The sequence below is a fragment of the Equus quagga genome, chromosome 13, assembly GCF_021613505.1.
Source record: "Equus quagga isolate Etosha38 chromosome 13, UCLA_HA_Equagga_1.0, whole genome shotgun sequence".
Classification (NCBI taxonomy): domain Eukaryota; kingdom Metazoa; phylum Chordata; class Mammalia; order Perissodactyla; family Equidae; genus Equus; species Equus quagga.
This window is the reverse complement of record NC_060279.1, coordinates 84,954,930-84,979,817: the sequence shown is the minus strand read 5'-3', so window position 1 is coordinate 84,979,817 and position 24,888 is coordinate 84,954,930. Positions and strand designations below refer to the sequence as shown.

The window sequence follows — 24,888 nt, the reverse complement described above, 5'->3', positions numbered from 1 at the left end:
CCTAGAGCACCAAGGCGGGACTTCCCTGACTGAAGGCGTGGAGAAGAATGGGAAAGAATCAGATAAGAATATCAAAGGGCACTAAAGGGATGAGGTCCTGCTGACTGTCAGGACTTCAGCAGGAAGTCTGCCCACAAGCCACCCAAGGATCTCCTCGCCAGGTTTGCAGGCATCCCTGATGCCCAGAGTGCTAAACCCACGCCTCCCCAACACTGGAGGCAGATATTTGTGCACCTCGCAGGACAGCAATGAGAACAGGTCTGGTAAAGGAAGTGCTCCCGGAAAAGGAGACCAGGATCTGTGGGCAAGGGAGAAACTACAAACTGGAGCCATAGCGCCACCTTCTGGGAAAGAAAGAGAGGTGTCCAGCAGCCAGCCTGGTGAGTTGTAAGAATAAGAGAAGACATAAAAGCTCAAGAATTCTCTCATGAGAGAGAGCAAGAAGAGTGGAGCAGGTGTACCCACACAAAATTGGAAGAAAGCCCAGATATTGGAGCACCAAGAAACAGTACTCCATCTAAAGGCAACCAGAAAAGATTGAAGGAGGTGTCTGCTACTTCAAACACAAAAACGACAGCAGAAACCTGTAAGGAAAGCAAAAACATCAAGGAAGTATATCATCACCAAAGGATGTCAATAATTGTCTAACAACCAAGCTCAAAGGCATTGAATTTTGTGACAGCTGATGAAGAATCCAAAATAGCCGCTTGAAGAAACTCAGTGAGATACAAGAAAACTCGCAAAGACAGTTCGATGGTCTCAGGGAAAAAAATACAGGAACAAATAAGTTCTTTACCAAAGAGATAGAAATCATAAAAAGAACCAAACAGAGACTCCGAAGCTGAAGGATTTATTAGGTGAGATGAAGAATGCAATTCAGAGCATCTGCTGTAGACAAGAGCAGATGGCAAACAAAGTAAGTGAGTTAGAGCATAGGAATTTTGAAACAACAAAGTTACAAGAGAACAAAGAAAAGAGAATAAAAAGAGAAAAGAAAGCCTGTGTGATCTATGGGAATTCATCAAAAGGGAAAATATTAGAATAATCTTGTTTCTGGAAGAAAGGAGATAGAGGAGTAGAAAATTTATTTAAAGAAATAATAGCTGAGAATTTCCCAAACTTTGAGAGAGACTTGGACATCCAGTTTCATGAAGCTAATAGATCATCCAATTATCTCAGTGCAAAGACACCTTTTCTAAGACACATTATAATGAAATTGTCACAGAACAAAGATAAATTGAAAATCTGACAGGCAGCTAGGGAAACAGACTGTGCCCTACAAGGGAACCCCCGGCAGGCTGTCAGTGGATTATTCAGCAGAAACCATGTAGGCCAAGAGAGAGTGGAATGACATATTCAAAGTGTTGAAAGAAAAAAACTGCCAGCCAAAAATACTCTATCTGGCAAAGTTGTCCTTCAGATGTAGAGGGGAAATAAAGACTTTTCCACACAAACAAAAGCTGAAGGAGTTTGTCACCACTAAACCTGTCTTACGAGAAGTGCCGAAAGAAGTCCTTCAATCTGAAATTAAAAGACACTAATTAGAGACATGAAAACACACAAAAGTATCAACACATTGGTAAAGGTGAAAAATATACAGTCCAATTTTGAAAACACCAATTCAATAGTGGTTGGTGTTTTAACCATCGAGCTATACTATGAAAATTAAAGGAAAGAAGTGTTAAAAAGAAGTACAGCTGCTATAATTTGTTAACAAATATACAGCATAAAAGGAGATAAATTGTGACATCAAAAAATATAAAAGGGGGAGTAAAAGAGTGAAGCCTTCTTAGGCAATTGAAGACATGTTGTTATCAGCTTAAAATAGGTATTCCAAAAATCTATGAGATATTTTATGTAAGCCTTATAGTAACAACAAAGCAAACATCAAGAATAGATTCCCAAAAGATTTTATAATGAGGAAACAGAGCACACGACAAGGGAAAATCACCAATTTAAAAGTTAGGCAGGAACAGAGGGGGCAAAAATAGAAAATCAAAACCATCAGGAGCCAACTAACAAGATGCCATTAGTAAGTTCCTACATATCAATAATCACTCTAAATGTAAATGGGTTGAACTCAACAATCAAAAGGCACAGGGTGGCTGGATGGATAAAAAAACCAAGACTCACCTATATGCTGCCCACAAGACACTCACTTCAGCCTTAATGGTACACATGGACTCAAAGTAAAGGGATGGAGAAAGCTGTTCCACGGAAGCAGAAACCAAAATACTCTGGGTTCTGCTTGAGAGGAATAGGTTACTCCAGCAGAGTCCCACACAGCTGGGGAAGCCAGGCGCTCACTCACCTCTCTCCCTTTTGATGTTGGCTAGTTCAGCTTACACTGTGCCACCTAGGGAGAGGGTGGCATTGGAAATGTTCTTCTTATCCTCTCAAATGCATCTTCATTTTCTTAATTTACCATGAAAGGTCAAGATACAGATATCATTTTAAAATATATGCAACCTATCTCTTGGTTGATCTTTCTTCATCTCTGGAAAATGTTCAATTCTTTATCTCTTGAGTTGTTGCTAGACATCATTCTAATTTCTTTCCTTCTGACACTTACAATAGATGTGACATACGCCCTCGTTATTCCACTCTCCAATTATCTTGAATTTCCATTTCTGGGATCTCTACACTGCATTCTGGCTAATTTCCTCAATATTGTATTCCACTTTCATAAATGGCTCCTCAGCTGTGTCTTGTCATTGATGGAACGATTTTCTTGAATGTGTTAATTCTATTGGATGTCTCATCTCTAAAATTTCATATTCACTTCAATAATTGCCTATTCTTCTGTGGCAAGTGCATATTCTAGCCTCAAATGTTCAATATCCCCCATTATTTCTCCAGATATTTAAACATGCTGAATTTTAAATTATTCTCATATTTTCCTATTGACTCTACTTCCTTGGATATGGTAATCCCCATTACCTTAAGATTTTCGTTCATAACACTGCTTATCATTATTAGAATTACACTTTGATGTCCATTCTTGTTGGACACTCTCCCCTCACACACCTGATCTTCCTTCAAGGATGATTCCCAGGGAAGTCCTGGATGTCAGGCTGACGAGGATGGACTGTTGCAGCTGTTCCTGCCCCATGATGTCCACTTTCTCAAATTTAACATCTGCTCATGGTTGTGTGAGGCAGGGATGGTCCCATGGTGGCCTCATGCACACATGTGGGACACACGCTCATGTTAGAAAACACTGCAGGGAATCTGTTTCACACTCACATAGAGGAAGTGACTCAGTGCAGACCATGGGCCTAGTCAGTGAGCAGACATATTACTGTGCTTGTTCACAAATGCAAGGAGGAAGGCACCACAGCATCCAACCTTCACTGGAGCCCTGACCCCTCCCTTCCTGTGAGGATGCTGGGGTGCCTCTCCTGTCCACACTGCTGGAAACCTTCACTCTATGACCCCTTGATGGTCCTGGGCTCAGGCAGCTACTCAGCTTTGTTCTCTGTTCTGTCTTGTGGCTTCCTATATATTTTAGAAAATTTCACTTCTCTTTTCCTGTATATGACTATTTCTACATATTTCGGAATTACGACAAGTCGCCTTTATTGGTATTCAGAGCAGACTAGGTCTCTTGATCTTGAACGCATCAACAAACATCCACCTTGACTGTGGAGTCCGCCGTCATGATCCTCTCATATCCCAAATCCATCGTGTCTTAACCTGTTCTGAAAATTACCAGTGACTGATTCCCTCTCATGAACTAGGAACTACTGACACCCACAGCTGCTCTGAGGAGTGCGGTTTGTGAAAACATGATTTAAACAGGGAAGCAGGCAAGGAAATAGAGAGTGTGCTATTGCCAAGGTCACACAGTCAGTAGATGATGGATGAATATTTTTAAGCAGTCATCTTTCTTTTTGAAATTGGAGCTCTAACCCAAAAAATGTCCCCTGAAGCTTATAAGCCGGACCCTAGGATGAGGAGGAGAGCTCTGCTCTAGGGAACAAGGGGCACTGAGGAGTCAGGGATGACTCAGAGATTTGTTCTAAGAGAGATGGGGGTGGATGCTGTTGCAAGAAAAAGGAAAATCCGTGGGTCCGTGGGGCTGGAGGGCGGAGGCTGTGATAGAAAGTAAACCCACACTCTGAGGCCAGGAGAGGAGGAATGTTTCCTTCCCTTATTTTGCTGTATTTCTCCTTTGTGCTCATTGTCCCAATGACCTCGACCTAACTGTACAGTTAGATGTTGAGTGTGTGTCTCTGCTGATCTGAGCTTTGCCGTGCATCGGGAACCTGCATCTTCCCTGAAGCATCTCCAGGGCCTGGATGACTACTCTCCCTGGTGAGGACCCCACAAGGATGTGCTGATGGATGGGCTAAGGATGAAGGACACTCAAAGGGAGGCTCAGAGAGGGAGGTATGTGCCCTGGCTCTCCCTCACCTGGAAGGGGCATCTCTGGTATGGTTTGCTGCTCTGATCTGTAAACAAGAGTCAGGCTCTTGAGAAGAGGCAGTTCCCCTTCCTGTGGGGCTGCTGATGTAACGGTTTTGTGACAAGAACGACCAGCCTCTGAGTTGCCACAGCCTGTGCATCCATCTGTCTTGCTGGACACAGTTGTCTCCTCCATCTTCACAGCCAGGGCCAGAGGGAGTGAATGCCATGGTCCCCACCCTCACGGCTCTACTCTACCTCGGTGAGATTTGAGGAGGGGTAGAGGAAGCCCTAGTCTGGGTGGGACCCTGCCCCTAGCCAGGCCGTGGTCTGTCAGGAAGCCAAAGGACTCAAGAGGCTCATGGGGAGGAGGGTTCTGCTCAGCTTCAGGGGCAAATCACTCACAGGGAACTCTCTTCCAGGACTGAGTGTGGGCCTGGGAACCCCAGAGGAGGCAGGTGAGTCTGTCCCCATATATCCCAGGCCCACCTCCTCATTGGGTACAAAGGACCACCCCAGGCAGTGGGGGATGAAGAACAGCAGTTGAGGGTTGAGGGATGGAGGACGTCTGGAGGGTCCTGGGGCTGAGAGCTGGGGAACTGGGAGTGAGGAATGTCTTGTGACTCAGTCTCTGATTTCCTTCCAGGGACCCTCCCCAAACCCACCATCTGGGCTGAGCCAGGTTCTGTGATCCCCTGGGGCACGCCCATGTCCGTCTGGTGTCAGGGGATCCCGGGGGCCCAGGAGTACCGTCTGGAAAAAGCAGGAAGCCTAGAGTTCTGGGGCAAACAGAACCCACTGGTATCTGGGGACAAGGCCAAGTTCTCCATCTTACACATGACAGAGACATATGCAGGGAGATATGAGTGTTACTATCTCAGCCCCACTGGCTGGTCAGAGCGCAGTGACCCCCTGGAGCTGGTGGTGACAGGTGAGAGGACACTCAGGGGTCCCAGCCTCAGGCTCTGTCCTCAGGAAGGGAGTCCGCTCTCAGGGGTGTGTCCCCTCTTACTGCCCAGCCCTGAGGTATATGCGGGAGTTGTGAGCCCCATTTAACACACTTCCTGCTCCTCTCCTAGGAGTCTATGAAAATCCCACCCTCTCAGCCCTGCAGAGCCCTGTGGTGACCTCAGGAGGGAACGTCACCCTCCAGTGTGTCTCACGGCTGGGATTTGGCAGGTTTGTTCTGACCAAGGAAGGAGAACACAAGCCCTCCTGCACCCTGGACTCACAGCGACATCCCAGTGGGCATTTCCAGGCCCTGTTCAGTGTGGGGCCCATGACCCCCAGTCACAAGTGGATTTTCAGATGCTATGGCTATTACAGGAACTCCCCCCAGCGGTGGTCACACCCCAGTGACCCTGTGGAGCTCCTGGTCTCAGGTAAGGAAGTCCCAACCCTGTCCTCTCTGTGCCCCTAAGATCAGCTCACAGCCCTGCCTGTGAGAGCCCCAGTCCAGAATGAGAATGAGGGACTCCAAGGGAGGGTCTTCCTGAGGTGTCCACTCCTTAGATAAATGGGAGATGATAGGGCCCTCTCACCCATGCCCCTTCCCATGTTCCTATCACCATAATTCTCCAGGTGGGTCGAGGGACTGCCTCGGGAGAGGATAGGACAGATTTAGGAGAGGGGAGTGAGCAGAGATGGAGTCTCTGGGGGAACCTCCAGCCTCTCACTCTCCCCTTGTCCTTTTCCCATGAACCTCTGTGGATCCCAGTCCCTCACCCACTGAACAAAGCCTGACAGCTGGTGAGTCACTGAGGCCCCTTTGCTCAGCGGGAGCACAGACCACATCAGGGCAGTTCTGAGAGTCTCTCAGAGGATGTAATGCCCCCTCAGATACTCAAGAACAGGCTTGTGTTCCAGGGGAGCTGGGAGTCAGGGCAAGATGCTGGAGGGAGCACAGGGCTCCAGGGTTTCTGAGGCTGGACGGATGAAGGATGGGGTGGTCATGGCAGAAGGAGATGTTGGTGGCCCAGCCAAGGGGGGCTCATCCAGCTGAAGTAAGGAGCACAGCAGCTTCTGCCCTTCAATTCCCCATCCTTGGTTTATGACAATTGGGCGAAGTCCACTGTGGGGCTCTCAGTGCTCCCTGAGTTGGTGATTTTGAACATCTCCTTTTCACCTGGGCCTCAGTTTCTCCAGGTGTAATAGAGGAATCCTGGCTCATATGTTAAAGGGCATCTCAGTTCTGACCCTACAGGGATGCTGTCCCAGGTCTGCAGAACTGAAGGATGGACAATGTTGAGTTGTCAGGGCAGCAGGGAAGAACAGAGCGATAACACTAGTGATGTCCCAAGCACTTTCCTACTAGTCCTGTGGTCTCAGCCTTGTCTTATGGAAGGAAAACAAATTAAAACCAATTAAAAATAATTAGGGTTTGGAGGTCAGGCTCTATGGGGTGTAAATTCCTGCCCTATCACTTCCTGGCGCTGGGACTGTGGACAAGTCACATTCTCTCTCTGAGTTTCTGTTTCACTGTCTGTGAAATGTATCTCCTACCATCTCCATCACAGGTTTGCTAAGAGACTTGGGTAAGACCACAGAAGTGAAAGTACTTCTCAAGGGATGGGCCCCTCCAGTGTCAGGAAATGGCAGATCCATCCTCACTGTGCCTTCTGAGATACACACACCAAAAAGTTGAGGCAGGCCTTGCATGTGTGTGTGGGGTATGAAGGACAGAGGTTGGATCTTGTTTGGACTTGGAGATTGGGGAGAGCACAGCGTCCGTCCCACGCAAACCTCTGCTCTGAGCACTCACTGTTAGGATCCCCAAAGCCCATAATGGGTTGGTGTATGGGAGTGACAGTGAGGAGGTGCATTCAGCTCTAGCTAAAGGAGAGGGCTGAGCCATACAGGGACAAGTGGACAGGCTGTTCAAATCACGTAAGGAGCACCAAAGACTGAAGCTGGAGTCTGCAGGGGGGTGGGCAGCATGAGGAGACCACAAAGGAACCCAGAGTCCTGGGTTCAAATCTCAGCTCTGAAACTTCCTGGCTGTTGACCTAGGGTAAGTGATTAATTTCTCTAAGTCCCAGCTTCTCATCTGTAAATGGATGGAATTGGGGTTGGAATGCCCATGTTGCATGATTGTTGTGAGGGTTAGATGTGCTAAATTCGCAGACCCCAGCATGTACCTGGGACACAGTAAGTGCTCAAATAAGTGGCATCATCGGTTCATCCATGACATCATTTCTTCCCAAGGTCTTGAAAGCTACCAGAAAGTTCTGATTGGGGTGTCAGTAGCCTGTGTATTGCTGCTTTCCCTCCTCCTCTTCCTCCTTGTCCGACAATTGCGCCAGAACAAATGCAGCAAGTCAGGTGAGTAGAAGATGGGAGATCTGGTCTACCTAGAGGTGAGACCTTACTCTAAAGACCTTTGAAGTGGCTCCTTAGGGCACCAGCCTAAATATGGCACCAAAAAGACAGAAAAAAATGTTCAGTTTAAAAAATTATCCAAATTATTCTAGATTTCTACAAGCTCTTTCGTTGCAACTTCCACTCTATAATCTTATAGGACAGAGATCTAGGATTCCCAGGAAGAGTGACTGTGAGGGCAGGGGTCCTGTGTGGAGGTAGCATATGTGTACCCAGCGCCTGAAGGATCATCTTGGCGATGGGACTGGGGAGCCACGTGAAGGCGTCATCATCATCCTGCAGCCAAGAGCAGTGCTGAGGAGTTGGGGAGAATGTGGAAGTGGTTGGGAGATTAGTTGCTGTGAGCAAATATGTAAATATATTGGGAATGAATGAAGCCAAGTTATTCAGTGTCTGTGAAGGGATTTATAAACGTGCAAAGGCAGTTGGCTAGAAGAAACTGTGAGGTGTCCTATTGGCATTGGAAATGACAGTATGTCTTTGTTAAAAAAGAACTATATATCTATATCTATATCATCTATATCTATATCTATCTATATAAATTTACATAGAATTAGTTAGAGGCATATGTGTTTGTTGTCTGTCTGTGCGCATATGTATGAACATGTATGTCTCAGCTGTGACCACTCATAAGACAGAGACACAATGACAGCCCAGTAGCAATAAGCAAACCAAGCATCCAAATCTTGGTTTCTAAACACCATACTCTGTTAAAAGAAATTAGGGCTCATTGGATAAATTCTTATTCATTTATTTGTTTAGGTAACATTGGTCTATAACATTATATAAATTTCCAGTGTATAACATTATATTTCAATTTCTGTGATGACTACATCCTGTTCATCACCTAAAGTCTTGATTGCCATCTGTCAACACACACATGTGCCCCATTACCTCTTTCACTTTCTTCCCTCCCTCCTTCCTCTCTGGTAACCACCAATCTCTTCTCTGTGTTTATGTGTTTGTTGATGCTGTTTTTGTCTTCCACAGATGATTGAAATCATATGGTATTTTGTTTTCTCTGCCTGACTTATTTGGTTTAGCATAATGCTGTCAAGTTTTATCAATGTTGCTGCAAGTGAGAGATTTCATCTTCTTAATGGCTCAGTAGCATTCGGTTGTGTGTGTGTGTATATATATATAAATACATACATACACATATTTATATATATACCACTTCTTCTTTATCCATTCATCCATTTATGAACACTTAGATTGTTTGCAAGTCTTGACTATTGTGAATAATGCTGCAATGAACATAAGGGTGCATATATCTTTTTGAATTGGTGTTTTTGTGTTCTTTGGATAAATACTCAGAAGTGGTCTAGCTGGATCATATGGTAGTTCTATTCTCAATTTTACTTTATATTTATTTATTTAGTTAGTTATTTATTGTGAGGAAGATTGCCCCTGAGCTAACATCTGTGCTAATCTTCCTCTATTTTGTATGTGAGATGCCGCCACAGCATGGTTTCATGAGCTGTGTGTAGGTCTGCGCACAGGATCTGAACCCCTGAGCCCCGGGCCACTGAAGCAGTGTGCCAATTTAACTACCACTGGGCCGGCCCCTCTATTCTTAATTTTTTTGAAGACTCTCCATATTGTTTTCCATAGTGGCTGCATTAGTTTGCATTCCCACCAGCAGTGTGTGAGGGTTCCCTTTTCTCCACATTGTCTCCAACAGATATTATTTCTTGTCTTGTTAACTATCGTCATTCTGATGGATCTGAGGTGAAATCTCATTGTAGTTTTTGTTTGCATTTTCCTAATAATTAGTGATGTTTAACACCTTTTCATGTTTCTGTTGGCTATCTCATATATTTTCTTTGGAAAAATGTCTGTTCATATCCTCTGCTTATTTTTGAGTTATTTAGAAGTTTTGGTGTTATGTTGTATGAGTTCTTTATACTTTTTGGATATTAGCCCCTTATTGGACATACGATTTGCAAATATCTTCTCCAAATTGTTACATTGTTTTTATTGATGGTTTATTTTGCCATGCAGAAGTTCTTAGTCTGCTGTGGTCCCACTTGTTTATGTTTTCTTTTGTTTCCCTTGCCTGGGAAGACATTGTATTCAAAAAGATAGTCCTACCGTTGATGTCTGAGTTTTCTTCTAGGAGCTTTATGTAGTCTGGTCTTGCAGTCAACTCTTTAATCCATTTGGAATTAATTTTTGCATATGGTGTAAAGTAATGGTCAACTTTCATTCTTTTGTATGTGATTGTCAAGTTTTCCCAACAACACTTATTGAAGAGACTTTTCTTTTTCTATTGGGTGTTCTCGACTCCTTTGTCAAAAATTAGCTGTCCATAGGTGTGTGGTTTTATTTCTGGGCTCTTGATTCTTTCCCATTGATCTATGTATCTATTTTTGTGCTGTTATCATGCTATTTTGATTACTATAGCTTTGGCTATAGCAATTATACAAATCAATATTTAATTATACTTAGAATTGTTTTGACTACTTGGAGACGTTTTTTATTCCACATAACTTTTAGGATTCTTTATTCTATTTCTGTTGAAAAATGTCATTGGGACTTTGATAGGGATTGTGTTGAATCTGTAGATTGCTTAAGAAAGTATGGACATTTTAACTATTTTAATTCTTCCTATCCATAAGCATAAGATAGCTTTCTATTCCTTGTGTCTTCTTTGATTTCTTTCAATAATGTTTGATAGTTTTCAGTGTACAGGTCTCTCATCTCTTTGGTTAAATTTATTCCTAGATAATTCATTTCTTGGTTGCAATTGTAAATTGTATTGTATTCTTGATTTCTCTTTCTGCTGTTTTATTGTTAGCATACATAAATGCAACTGATTTTTGCATGTTAATTTTGTGCCCTGTAACTTTACTGTACTGAAGAAAAAAATCACTGGTAAAAGTAAATATACAGGTAAGGTAGTGGATCAACCAGCTATAAAGCTAGTATGAAGGTCAAAAGACAAAAGTACTAAAACCACCTGTATCTATGTTAAGAGATCAAAGGATACACAAAAATATAACAGGTAAAATTTGAAATAAAAAATGAAAAATGTTGGGGGGTGGAATAGAGCTCAAACTTAAGAGACCATCTACTTAATACAGATTGCTATTTACATAGGTTTTTATATGTGAAACTTATGGTACTCACAAGCCAAAACCCTGCAGTAAATACACAAAAAATGAAGAGAAAGGAACCCAAACCACAAAATCTTCCAGAAAAAAGGAACAAAATGGTAATATGTATGTACTCATCAATAGTTACTTTAAATGTAAATGGACTAAATGCTCTAATCAAAAGACCTAGAGTGGATGAAAAATCAAGACCCATATATATGTTGCATACAGAAGACACACTTCAGACCTAAAGACACTCACAAACTAAAAGCAAAGGGATGGAAAAAGATATTCTATGAAGTGGAAATGAAAAGAATGCTGAGGTAGCAATACTTATGTCAGACAAAATAGACTTTAAAATGAAAACTATAACAAGAGACAAAGAAGTGAACTACATAATGATAAAGGGAAGAATCCAACAAGAGGACATAAAAATTGTAAATATTGATACACCCAACATAGGAGCACTTAAATATATAAAGCAATTATTAACAGACACAAAAGGAAAAATGGACAGTAACACAATAACACTAAGGGGCTTTAACACTCCACTTACACCAATGAATAGATCATCCAAACAGAAGATCGATAATGAAACAACAACATTAAATGACTCATTAGACCAGATACACTTCATAGATATATCCAGAACATTTCATCCCCAAACCGTAGGATATACATTCTTTTCGAAAGCACATGGAATATTCTCTGGCATAGATAATATATAAGGCCACAAAACAAGTCTCAATAAATTTAAGAAGACTGAAATGATACCAAGCATCTTTTCTGACGGCAATGAGATGAATCTGGAAATCAAGTACAAGAAGAAAACTGGAAAAAGCATAAATATGTGGAGATTAAATAAAATGCTACTGAACAACTATTGGGCCAATGAAGAAATCAAAGGAAAAATTTTAAAAAATACCTGGAGACAAATGAAAATGAAAATATGGCATACCAAAATTTGTGCCATACAGCAAAAGCAGTACGAAGAGGGACGTTTATAGCAATACTGGCCTACCTCAAGAAAAAAGAAAAACCTCAAATACACAATCTAAGAATACACCTATAGGAACTAGAAAAAAGAACAGACAAAGCCCCAAATCAGTAGAAGAAAAGAAATACTAAAAATCAGAGCAGAAATAAACAAAATAGAGACTAAAAAGACTATAGAAAAGATCAATGAAACTAAGAGCTGGCTTTTTTGAAAAGGTAAGCAAAATTGACATACTTTTAGCTAGTCTTACCAAGAAAAAAAGAGAGAAAGTCCAAATAAATAAAATCAGAAATGAAAGAGGAGAAATTATCATGAACACCACAAAAATACACAGGACTATAAGAGAATACTATGAAAAGCTAATGTCACCAGATTGGATAATCTAAAAGAAATAGATAAGTTCTTAGAATCATAGAACCTTCCAAAACTGAATCAAGAATAAATAGAGAATTTGAATAGTTGATCACTAATAAGGAGATCAAAACAGTAATCAAAAACCTTCCAAAAAGCAAAAGTACAGGACCAGACAGCTTCCCCACTGAATTCTACCACACATTTAAAGATTTAATAACTATGATTCTCACTCTTCCAAAAAATTGAAGAGGAGGGGACACTTCATAAGTCATTTTACAAGGCCAAAATGACCCTGATACCAAAATCAGGCAAGGACAACACAAAGAAAGGAAATTACAGGCCAATATCACTGATGAATGTAGGTGCAAAAATCCTCCACAAAATATTAGCAAATTGAATACAACAAGACGTTAAAAGGATCACACACCATGATCCAATGGGATTTATTCCAGGCATGCAAGGATGGTTCAACATCCACAAATCAATCAATTTTGTACACTATATTAACAAAATCAAGAATAAATATCACATGATCCTCTCAATATGCAACATGATCATCTCCATATGTGAGAAGACACAGCATCCATTTATATTAAAAACTCTCAATAAAATGGGTATAGAAGGAAAAGACCTCAGCATAATAAAGGCTAAATATAACAAACCCACACCTAATATCACACTCAATGATGAAAAACTGAAAGCTACCCCTCTAAGAATAGGAAGCAGACAAGGATGCCTACTTTTGCTTCTTTTATTTAACCTGGTATTAGATGTCCTATCCAGAGCAATTAGACAAGAAAAAGAAATAAAGGGGATCAAAACTGGAAAAGAAGAAGTAAAACTGTCACTATTTGCACATGACATGATTTTATATACATAAAGCCCCAAAGAATTTACAAAAAAATGATAAGAAATAATAAATTCAGTAAATTGTAGGATACAGAAATTCTTTATTCCAGGTTGAGACAGGGGAGCACTAGAGGATGCTGGAGCATCTTATTGTTGCCAGGAAGTGCAAAAGCTCTCAAAAATGAATGGTGGAGACAAGTCAGAATGACACAGGAGCCAGCCAGAAGAAACTTTTGGAAAAGATCTAGGATAATCAAAACATCCATGTAAAGAGTGTGAGTATTGGATTACAATGCATTGACTAGAATAGAAAGCCAATAATTTATAGTCATATTTGTAAATGAATAACTAATAAATTAATACATGGGAAAACGTTAGAGTAGAATGCCAACTAATCAAGGCTGGAGTAATTAAAAGAGACCATCATTATTTAGTTACCAGCATGGTGCATGATCAGGTTAGAGTAATCAATGGATGTAATAAGAATGACAGTTGTATGGTTGAAGAGGGCCATGATAGTGGATGAATACTCAAATATTTATCCCCAAACTCCAAGGGAAAATTTGGGACCTCAGCATGAGAAACCTGACAGATCCCTGCTTGACCAGGTGATCAGAGGGAATACCACTAGGGACAGGACAGGAGGACATCCTGAGCCCTTGATGTTGAGGGACATGACCACAATCTCATTTGTGGGATGTTCATCCAGGAATGCATGACCTCAGTCTTCTTATGAGTAGACGTTGGGTGGAACCAGATTGAGGGTCATCCTACGGAATGCAACTCCTTTATTCCTGAAGACGGTCAAGGGGATGAGGGACAGAGAAACACTGAGGAGTTCTCCCAGATTGCAGGGCATATGAGGGTGACATCTATTCCTGAGTAGAACCCTGGGCCAAAAGGGAAAAGAAGATACTGTTAGGCAGTTGGTGGAACATGAATTGGGAGTGAGGATTTGGTGAAAGTGTTGCATCAATGTAGACATCCTGACTGGGAGTTTTAGGGTTATGTAGACTGGTGTTCAGTTTATGGGAGGCACATGCTGGTGTATCTAGGGGTGATGGTGCATCATATCAGAAAAATATTTGTCTAGCCTTGTATCATCTATCTTTCTATATATCTATCTCTAGCTATCTTTCTTTTAATTAATGAATAATTTTTTTCTTGTGGTAACATTGGTTTATAACATACAAATTTAAAGTGTACATCAGGGGGCCGGCTCCGTGGCCGAGTGGTTGAGTTCGCACACTCTGCTGTGGCTGCCCAGGGTTTGGATCCTGGGCGAGGACATGGCACCACTGTTCAGGCCACCTTGAGGTGGCGTCCCACATTCCACAACTGGAAGGACCTGCAACTAGAATATACAACTATGTACGGGGGGTTTGGGGAGATACGGCAGAAAAAGAAAAAACAAAGAAGATTGGCAACAGTTGTTAGCTCAGGTGCCAATCTTTTAAAAAAAAGTGTACGTCATTATATATTTTGATTTCTGTGTAGATTGAATCATATTCACCATCCAAAGACTATTTATCATCCATCACCACACACACGTGCTATATCTCTCTATTTATCTATCTCTCTCTATCTATCTATCTATCTATCTATCATCGTTATCTATCTACTTCTGTGGGTCTCTCTCTTTACCTATTTGTGTGTGCATGTGTTAATATGTGTGTGCACAGATATGCATATAATAGACGTCTCTTCTCTCTCTCCCCCTCAAGACTTTCTCTCTATCTCCATCTCCATCTCCGTCTCTATGTCTATTTCTACTTCTATTGCCAAACTGTTACCAAACCAGGAATGTAGGTCAAGGTGATGTGGGAATAAAGGATGGTTCTCATAAATTTGTGTGTAAAAATAAATATTATGAAGACATTGAGAATGAAGGGACTTAATAAGAACATACTCAGACTTAAAAATGTTGTTTCTGTTTTATAAAAAAATTATTTAAATTATCTGTACAAGTTTTGCAGTTACAGATTAGCCTTGTTTCTGTTGAATTCCAAATGGTTGAGAGTGCGGAGTTTAAAGCTGTCAGGGCTCAGATCCTATGAGATCAATGTAGCCCTGGGGGCCAGGTCCTGGGTAATTTAGATGTTGATTTCTAACTTTGTGCAGGTACTCCAGATCCTAGAGCTAAGACCAGAGCCTCACAGAAAAGGTAATTTCTCCCCAACGATCCTGATCTCCCACTCTGCCTGCAGCTCCTTCACCACCACCTAATGCTTCTGTTTTCCTTCCCTCAGCTCCAGCTCCAGGGCTCATGTCCAGCAGAAGAACCAGTGTAACTGGGGAGGAGGTGGTGCTGATGGGAGATGGTGGCAGGCGGGTTGATTGGGAAGGGTTCTTGGCTTAGGGGTTGGAGAAGTATGAAAAATTCCAAATATGTGTGATCCCAGACACATCTCTGCCCCTTGCTGGGCCTCAGTTTCCCCACCTAAGGATGGGAGGGGTGTGTGGGACTGCAGGATTTCAGGAAACTTAGCTTGAGGTAGAATCTTCTCATTCTCTAGATACTGCCATGAGAGATTGCCAGCCTGAGGAGGACAAAGAGGTGGACAGTGTGGTAAGCCCCCTCTCCTGTGCAGGGCACTCAGCACAGTCTAGTCAATAATCTGAATCCCCTGGCTACTTCTCCCTCCTCCTATCACTCAGCTCTCAGCAGCATCTGACCTCACACTTCCTCTTGAAAGATGATACATGCAGGCTGCTGGGAGACTTCTCAGTGGAGTTTTCCTGATTCCATGTGGGCTTCTCCTTCTTGGTCTCCTCATTTGGGTCTTTTAATTGTTCATTGTCTGTGTCTTATAAAGGCAGTTCTTCCAGGGATGGTTGTACAGTTTGCGCACTGCACAACAGGGATTGTGGGTTTGAGACCCTACTGGTGGGATCTGAGAGGTGTGCCTTTTATTATTCACACAAAGATCCCCTATAAACTAGCAAATCCCTGCACTAGGACCCTCTGCCTTCCTTTTGCTTTCCTTACTCTATGCCCCCGTCTAGTGGATTTAGATGTGGTGGAACTGCACAATAACATGCCTTGGGTGTAATGGTTGGCGTTCTGCTTCTACTGTCACAGGAATCCCACCCAGCCATTTTGTTAACCTCACCGTGAGACAATTTTATGTGGTCACATTTAATTAATCCCAGGCATAGTTGGACTATCTCTCTGCTCATGATTCCATGATTATTTCCAGCCCTGACCTCGTGCCAGAGGACTAGCCTCATATATCCAATGACCTGTTCATCCAGCAGACATGTCAATGTCACACGCACAACTCTTAAATTTCCCCAAAAAGTTGTTTCTCCCTCAATGTTCACTTCCTGAAAAAAAAATCCAGAAGTCTTTCTCTATTCTTCCCTCTCCCTTATGCCAACACCAATGTTTAGGGGCATTTTGTTGTCACAGCTGGAGAGTGGGGTGCCAATGTCCTCGAGTGGCCAGGGATGCTGCTAAACACCCGACACTTCACAGGACAGCCCCAAAGGCAGACAGTCATCTGGCCAAGATGCTGTTACTTCTGAGTGGAGAAACACTGTCCTAACCAAGTAGTTCACTTACTCTCTACTGCATCTCTATTTCACTTTCTTCCTAACACTTATCACCACCCCAAAGTACCTTGTTTCCTGGTTTATAGTCTGTTCCCAACCCTGGCGACCATGAACTCCTTGAGGGCAGGACTGTTATCTGTCTGCTTCTTGGCCTCTGGCAAGTGCCTTGATTCTCTCTCTGTCTCTCTCTCTCTATGTATTTCTTTATTTATATTTATGTATGTTTATATTTACTGTATATGTACATATGTATATGTATATGGAGTGAAGTGAATGAATCTAATCCTAAATGAATGTCCTTTAAGACTTGTACTTTACCCCACATCAGTTCATTCATTTATTCAGTGAGTCAGCAAATATTTATTAGGAATCTCTATTTGGCAAGGCTCTGTCTTATACTGGGTATTGTAAATATAAATGAAAATGTATCTGAACAAGAGAGTCATATGATCCGATTTATGTTTTAAAATCAACTCTCTGGCTTCTGAGCGGGAACATAACTGAAGAGGGACAAATGTGGAAGCAAGGAGAGGAGTTCACCCCCTCACTGTCTCCCCTCAGCATAGCCCTGACAATGAAGACCCCCAGGGAGTGATACATGCCCAGGTGAACCACTCGAGTCTCAGGAGGCCTGTGGACACCCTGCCTTCCCCCTCGTCAGAGAGATTGCTGGACACGAAGGACAGACAAGAGGAAGGGGACAGTCAGGTGAGTCCTTTCCATTCCTGGAGGCCTGAGTTCTCCCCACCCAGTCACATCCATGACTCTCACTCTACCCCTTTCCAGGCTGCTGCATCAGAAGACTCCCAGGATGTGACCTACGCCCAGCTGAACAGTTTGAATCTTGGACAGGAGTCAACCACACCTCCTTCCTCCCAATCAGAGTGTCCCCCAGCAGAGCCCAGTGTGTACGCAGCTCTGGCCGTCCACTAGCCCCAGGAAGGACCCAGACACCATCCTCCAAGGAGGGAGACTGCGGGGCCCCCAAAAGGCAGTGAGGCTGCCCCCATGGACACTAAGCTAATGAACTGGAGCCTGGGGACCTTTTGTAAGCAAGAAGGACATCCTTGGACTTTAGAAGTCACCAAATTCTGTAGATGAATATAAATATTAGCTCTCTATTTTTAGAAATAAAGCAATATACTTCTAAATAACCAATGACTAAGAGAAGACAACCACAAATGAAGATATAACTTTTTCTTTTGCTTAAATGATAATGTAAATCCTATACATCAACACATACTTGTACTTAAAGGTAATGCAAGTGTTGCGTATCAAGATCTAATGAGAAAATTAAATGCCTCTATGAAATTATTAGAAAAAGAAGAAAGCCTGAACATGAGCAACCTAGGTGAACACTTGAAGTGATTAGAAAAAAAGAGCAGCAAATTCATCCCAAGACAGTGGATGAAAGAATATAATAAAAAGAACAAATATTTATAAGGAAAGAATAAAAAGAGAGAAATCAGTTGTCTCAGTCTGTTCGGGCTGCTACAACAAAATACTGTAGGATGGGTGGCTTAAACAACAGAAATTTATTTGCTCACAGTTCTGGAGGTCGAGAAGGCCAAGACCAAGGTGTCGGCAGGTTGGTGTCCTTTGAGGACTGTCCCCTTGGTTTGTGGATGGCTGCCTTCTCTCTTCTTCTCACATGGCCTTTCTTTTGTGTGTGTGAGATGGAGAGAGAGATCTCTGGTGTCTCTTCTTATAGGGGTTCTAACCCATCTGATCAGGACCCCACCCTTATGATCTCATTTATCCTTAATTACTTCCTTTGAGGTGCCCTTTTCAAATATAGGCACACTGGAGATTAGGGCTTCAATATGAATTTTGGGAGGTCACAAGCATTCAGTTCAGGACATTCCACCTCTGGACCCCCCAAATTCATGGTCTTCTCCTGTGCAAAATATATTCATTCCATCCATGCAGTCCCTCCAAATCTCCACTCACTCCAGCATCAACTATCAAGTATAAAACCCAAAGTCTCATCTAAATATCATTTAAATCAGACATGAGTGAGACTCAGGGGTAGATTCATCCAAGCGAAAGATTCCTCTGCAGCTGTGACCTGTGACCTGTGACCCAGTCAAGTCATGTGCTTTCAAAATGCAGTGCTGAGGCCATCATAGGAGAGAGAATCCCTTTCCCACAGGAAGAAATTAGAAAGAAGACAGGGGTGATGGGTTCCAAGAACATTCAAAATATAGCAAGGCCACTTCCACTAGATGTTAAGGTTCCAGAATAATCCTCTCTGGTTGGGAACTCTGCCCTCCAGGCCCTCTGGGGCACCAGTGTCACCTCTATGGCTCAGTGGGGTAGTGTGGCCCCTTTGTCTCTCTGTGAGGCCCCACTTTCAAGGCTGGAGAGGAGGCCAACTGCCCTGTTGAAACAGAGGCAGGGACCCAGCCATTGAAACCAAGGAGGCAGCTCTGATGACCTCTGAACTGCCTTTGGGGTCATCATTCCCTTTTCTCGAAGAGGGGCACGTATTTGCAGCCAAATAACCCTATGGTCTCATCCTGTAGATATAAGAAATCTGACATTTTTTATCCTTTTTCTCCCATCTCCATCCCCTTCAGTTCAAGGTGGCTGTTTCTCCTGCAGTCTTTTCACCTCTTAACTGACTGACATCCTTACCTTTGGAGTTGTCTCCCAAACAGATCTTCTCATTTCCTGCAATATGGACAGCTGGGAATTTTTCAAATGGACCCAAGTTCTGGGTCCATTTGCTTAACAATTCATTCTTCCATTCATCTTGAATTGTACTGTAAACAGTCAGGAGGACCCAGGGCACACATCAACATTTTGCTTAGGAATCTCTTCAACGAAATATATAATTTTGTGGCTCTTAAGTTCTATCTTCTACAAGCATCAGAATGCAATTCCAGCCAAGTTCTTTGCCATTTTATAACAAGGATTGCCTTTTCTCCATTGTCCAATAACTTGTTCCTCATTTCCGTCTGAGCTTCCACTGGAACAGAATTTACCATCCACATTTCTATCAACATTCTGTTCATGATTAATCATGTATTCTCTGAGAAGATGAAGGCTTTTTCTCCAGCTCTCTTCTTTTCTTCCTGACCTCTCAATGCAATCTCCTTTAACGTCCATATATCTACCAACATTCCATTCACAGCACATAAAGTCTTTCTATTCTGCACCTCAAATCTCCACCACCCTCTTCCCATTACTAGTTCCAAAGTGCCTCCACATTTTAGGTCATTGTTACAGCAGCTCCCCACATCTCAGTACCAAAATCCATACAGTCATATTGATGAGGATTTTTAGGCTGGTTAATTTTAAAACTACAGATGAGAAGCAGGTTCCGAGGAGTGGAATTTGCTTGTCCCTTTGTTGGGAAACATTTACATTTCTAAGGGAAACCTCTATCTGTGAAGATGCCTCCCTCTCTGTGCCAGGAAGAAGGAGGATGGTCTTATCTCTAGAAACTCTTAATCAATGCCAGAGGCAAGAACTTAAGTTGGTTACTGTCTGGCAACCTCATGTAACTGATTTAGGGTGGTAGCTTCTGACCTTTACTTAATCCAATTTGATTCTTATCTAAAAGTTATGGGACCGCCCAATGGCTGGACCCTACCGGCACTGATACCATTTTAACTTTTTTTTTTTTAAGATTTTATTTTATTTTTTAAAATTTTTTCCTTTTTCTCCCCAAAGCCCCCCGGTACATAGTTGTATATTCTTTGTTGTGGGTTCTTCTAGTTGTGGTATGTGGGATGCTGCCTCAGCGTGGTTTGATGAGCAGTGCCATGTCCGCGCCCAGGATGCAAACCAACAAAACACTGGGCCGCCTGCAGCAGAGCGTGTGAACTTAACTACTCAGCCACAGGGCCAGCCCCATCCATTTTAACTTTTTTACGTATTCTTTCCTTTGTCTTGCAAAAAGATAACTCACATACCTATGCCTTAAATTTAGCCTTACTTTCCACTCAACTTTGCAGCAGAAGCGGTGGCAGCAGCAGCAGCAGCAACATGCCGGCAGCAGCTCTGCCTGCCCATGGGTGCTGTCCCCACGCAGCAGAAGCTCTGACTGCCCATGGGTCCTGTCCCCCTGCTATTCTATTCTCTAAATAAAAGAGCACTACTGCCAGATCTTAAGAGTCTAAGAAATCTTTCTTTCGACTCCTCAGCTCACTGACCCCGCATCAATATTTGCTTAATGATGGGGACAGCTTCTGACTGATAAATGCATCTTTAGGTGATTTCTTCATTGTGCAACCATCTTAGAGTGTACTTACACAAACCTAGATGGTACAGCCTACTACATGTCTAGACTATGTGGTACTAATGTTATGGGACCACCATCATGTACTTGGTCCACCATTGACCAAAACGTCCTAATGTGGTGCACGACTGTATTCTTCTGCTCAGGCTTCTATAACAAAATATCATAGACTGGGTGATTTAAACAATGAAATCTATTTTCTCACAGTTCTGGAGACTGGAAGTCCCAGGTCAAGAAGCAGTAGGGTTGATGTCTGGCGGGGGCTCTCTCCTAGGGTTGTAGACAGCCCCTTCTTGCTGTGGTTCACATAACCTTTCCTCACTGTGGGAACCTGGAAAGAGACACACAGAGAGAAAGAGAGCACTCTCTGGTGTCTCTTCTTATAAGGACACTATTCTTATCAAATCAGAGCCCCACCCTTATCTCCTCATTTAACCTTAATTACTTTCTTAAAGGCTTCACCTCCAAATACAGCCACATGGTGGGTTAAGGTTTCAGCATGTGAATTTGTGGGGACACAAGCGTTCAATCCATAAGATTAATAAAGCCCAAAATATTTATTATTGAATATTCTTAAAATGTGTAAAATCCTAGGATCACTGATAAGAAATAGAGATAAGGCATAAATTACTCATATCTGACATGAAATAAGAGACATCACTACAGATCCTGCAGTGTTTTACAGCGCCAGCCTAAATAAAGTGGTAAATTGAGATAAGCTCCAGTTACCAAAAATTGAGTTTACTCAGGAATAGCAGAGGGATTGCTGTTCTCAACACTCAAATGGTAAGAATCTGCAGGTGAGGACTTTGAGGGTTTGGGATGGGCTGTATTTATGGGCAAGGAGTGCACAGAGAGGGGCATTTAGTTAGTGTCCAAGCAGCAAGTTCATTCACTTGAGGATGGGGAGTGGTTCTTGACGGATGCTCATTGGTTGAAGGATAAGTTTCCATTTTCTGTAAATCTGGCATTTATGAGAAATCAATCTTTCAGTCCTTAAGTTTCATTTTCCTGATGGTGAATGTGTGGGATTCTCCCTTTCATGTATTCCATCCAGTTCCACTTCAGATTGAAATCCTTTCACAACGGATATAAATGGACCATGTGAAGAACTTTATCCAATTTAGATAAAATGGACTAATCCCTCCAAATTTTTCCAAAACACTCTCAATAATAAATAGAAAATCTGAATTGTCTTTGAGCTATTAAATAAATTATGTCTAAAAATTAAAAACACCCCACAAAATTAACCCAAGATCTGACAAGATTCCCAGTTGAATTCTTCCAAATACCACAAAAGATTAAACACTAGTCTTATGGACATTTTTATAGAGCAAACACATTCCCACATATTTTCATAGGCCAGCATGAAAACCTGACAAGGATATTTCAAGACAGGAAAATTGCAATTCAGTCTCCTACATAAACTCACATTCAAAATAACTTTTAAAATGGGGAAAAATTCTGATTGCAATATTACTGCTCATCCACATAGGTAGGGGGTGGTAGACAAATATTTAAATAAAGATCAAACTTCTTGGAAAAATCAGAGCCCTAACCGACTCATTGTCCCCAAAGCTGAAGACAGAACCCCAGCATGAGGAGAGGCTCTGCCCAAGGGAACAAGGGGCACTGAGGATGCAGGGATGACTCAGAGGTTTGTTTGCAGAAAGATGGGGGCACATGCTGTTGCAAGAAAAAAAGAGAAGTCCCTGAAGGAGACTGTGTTAGAAATAAAGCCCACACTCCAGGGCCAGGAGAGAAGTCATGTTTTCTTCCTTTATTTCACTGTATTCCTTCTTTGTGCTCATTGTCACAATGATCTCAACCTGAACTGTACAGTTAGATGTTGAGTGTGTGTCTCTGCCAATCTGAGCTATGCAGTGCATCTGGAACCTGCATCTTCCCTGAAGTATCTCCAGGGCTGTATGACCACTGTCCATGGTGAGGACCCCACAAGGATGTTCTGATGGATGGGCTGAGGATGAAGGAGACCCCATGGAAGAGGTTCTGAGAGGGAAGTGCATGGCCTGGATCTCCCTCACCTGGAAGGGTCATCTGTGGGTCTATTTGCTGATCTGTTCTGGAAACTAGAGCCAGGCTCTTGAGAAGAGACAGTTCCCCTTCCTGTGGGGCTGCTGACATGGCAAACCTGTGACGGGAAGGACCAGCCTCTGAGTGGCGACACCCTGTGCATCTGTCTGTCCTGCCAGGAACCTGGGTCTCCTCCATCTGCACATCTGGGACCAGAGGGAAAAGATGCCATGATGCCCACCCTCACGACCCTGCTGTGCCTCAGAGATTTGAAGAGGGTGAGGGGAAGCCCTAGTCTTGGAGGGACCTAGTCTAACCGCCAGGCCCTGGTTTGTCACGAGTCCCTAGGACTCAGGAGGCTCATGGGAAGGAGAGGGTCTGCTCAGGATCCAGCGGCCAATCTCTCACAGGGAACTCTCTTCTAGGGTGGAGTGTGAGCCCAAGGAATCCAGTGCAGACAGATGAGTTTGTCTCCAGGTGTCCCAGATCCCACTTCCTCACTGGGGACGAAGGGCTACCCTTGAGCAGTTGGGGACTGAGAACAGTAGCTCTGGGCTGAGAGATAGGGGGACATCTGTGAAGATCTTGGGGCTGAGAGCTGGAGAACTGGGAGTAGGGGATTTCTGGTGACTCAGCCTCTGATTTCCTTCTAGGGACCCTCCCCAAACCCACCATCTGGACTCAGCCAGGCTCTGTGATCTCCTGGGGAAGGCCCGTGACCATCTGGTGTCAGGGGACCTTAGAGATCCAGGAGTACCATCTGGATAAAGAGGGAAGCCTGGAGTTCTAGGACAGAAAGGACCCACTGGAGCCCGGGACAAGACCAAGACCAAGTTTCCATCCCACACATGACAGATCTATATGCAGGGCGATAGCGCTGTTACTATCTCAGCCCCACTGGCTGATCAGAGTACAGTGAGCTGGTGGTGACAGGTGAGAGGGGTCCTAGCCTCAGGATCTTTCCTCAGGAAGGGGATCTGCTCTCAGGCGTGTGTCACTTCTCACAGCCCAGCCTGGGGGATATGAGGGAGCTGCGAGCCCCATTTAACACGCTGCCTCCTCCTCTCTTGGGATTCTACAGCAAACCAACCTTCTCAGCCCTGCCGAGCCGTGTGGTGACGTCAGGAGAGAATGTGACCCTCCAGTGTGGCTCATGGTGGGGATTTGACAGGTTCGTTCTGACTAAGGAAGGAGAACACAAGCCCTTCTGGACCTTGGATTCACAGCTAAACCTTAATGGGCAGTCCCAGGCCATGTGCCCTGTCGACCCCGTGACCCCCAGCCACAGGTGGATGTTCAGATGCTATGGCTATGACAGGAAAAACCCCCAGGTGTGGTCACACCTCAGTGACCCCTGGAGCCCCTGGTCCCAGGTGAGGAAGTCTCTTTCTTGACCATGAATGACTTAGTGTTTGGGACAGGTCCTCAAGAGGGTCCCTGGTGGCATGATGAGATGACAAAATCCCAGGTATACTGAGGCCAAAGACACAGAGAGTGAGATGCAGTGAGAGCTGGAGACTCAGGAAGAAAGGAGTGTCTTCAGGTGTCTCCTCTCAGGCTCCTTCTCCTCTGTCAGGAATCAGCTTAAATGTCATCTCCAAGAATGAACTTCACTGATTACATTCCTCAGAACAGACCTGCCTCCTTCTTATCTACTAAATCCTTCGCTCTCTCTCAATATGCACACATACACTTAACTTACATATATCTAGAAGTTTACTTGTATGTCATATATTTATATAAAGATGTTTACACATGTAAGTATAAACATGATTATATAATCCTCAGTTTAAAATAGTTATTTTACCCATGTAACTAATATATTTCATCTGATGTGGGTTTACGTGTTTGTTATTGGTCTACTCAACTACGTCCACACTCCAGAAAATCAGAAACACTGTCTTGATGAATCACTGACTTAACACTGCCCTTTGGAAAAAATATGCATATATATGAGAGATTAAATGGAT

General features: G+C 43.1%; 1 protein-coding gene and 1 pseudogene across 4 annotated transcripts; both read left to right on the top strand.

Moving 5' to 3' along the window:
- The first annotated feature begins 4,155 nt into the window (after positions 1 to 4,155).
- Positions 4,156 to 18,079, top strand: LOC124250072 (leukocyte immunoglobulin-like receptor subfamily B member 4). Of its 4 annotated transcripts, none has more exons than XM_046681812.1 (11): positions 4,157 to 4,669; positions 4,830 to 4,865; positions 5,054 to 5,338; positions 5,487 to 5,789; positions 6,106 to 6,156; positions 7,612 to 7,728; positions 15,205 to 15,247; positions 15,333 to 15,370; positions 15,600 to 15,652; positions 17,200 to 17,346; positions 17,425 to 18,079. In XM_046681812.1, exons 1-11 carry the CDS (start codon positions 4,636 to 4,638, stop codon positions 17,569 to 17,571), a joined length of 1,254 nt encoding a protein of 417 aa, XP_046537768.1. In that variant the 5' UTR covers positions 4,157 to 4,635; the 3' UTR covers positions 17,572 to 18,079. The 4 variants fall into 4 exon arrangements, with proteins under 4 accessions (XP_046537769.1, XP_046537768.1, XP_046537767.1 ...); XM_046681811.1 differs by having other exon boundaries at positions 15,333 to 15,385; XM_046681813.1 differs by lacking the exon at positions 4,830 to 4,865 and having other exon boundaries at positions 4,156 to 4,669; positions 15,333 to 15,385.
- Positions 18,080 to 22,812: 4,733 nt separating this feature from the next.
- Positions 22,813 to 24,312, top strand: LOC124250283 (leukocyte immunoglobulin-like receptor subfamily A member 5; annotated as a pseudogene).
- The last annotated feature ends 576 nt before the right edge of the window (positions 24,313 to 24,888 follow it).

Bases quoted from the DNA above. Each gene is read 5' to 3' on its own strand.
- LOC124250072 (XM_046681811.1), top strand. From the start codon at position 4,636: ATGGTCCCCACCCTCACGGCTCTACTCTACCTCG. The intron at 5,339-5,486 runs GTGAGAGGACAC...CTCCTCTCCTAG, and splicing joins CCTGGAGCTGGTGGTGACAG to GAGTCTATGAAAATCCCACC. The intron at 15,248-15,332 runs GTAATTTCTCCC...TCCTTCCCTCAG, and splicing joins ACCAGAGCCTCACAGAAAAG to CTCCAGCTCCAGGGCTCATG.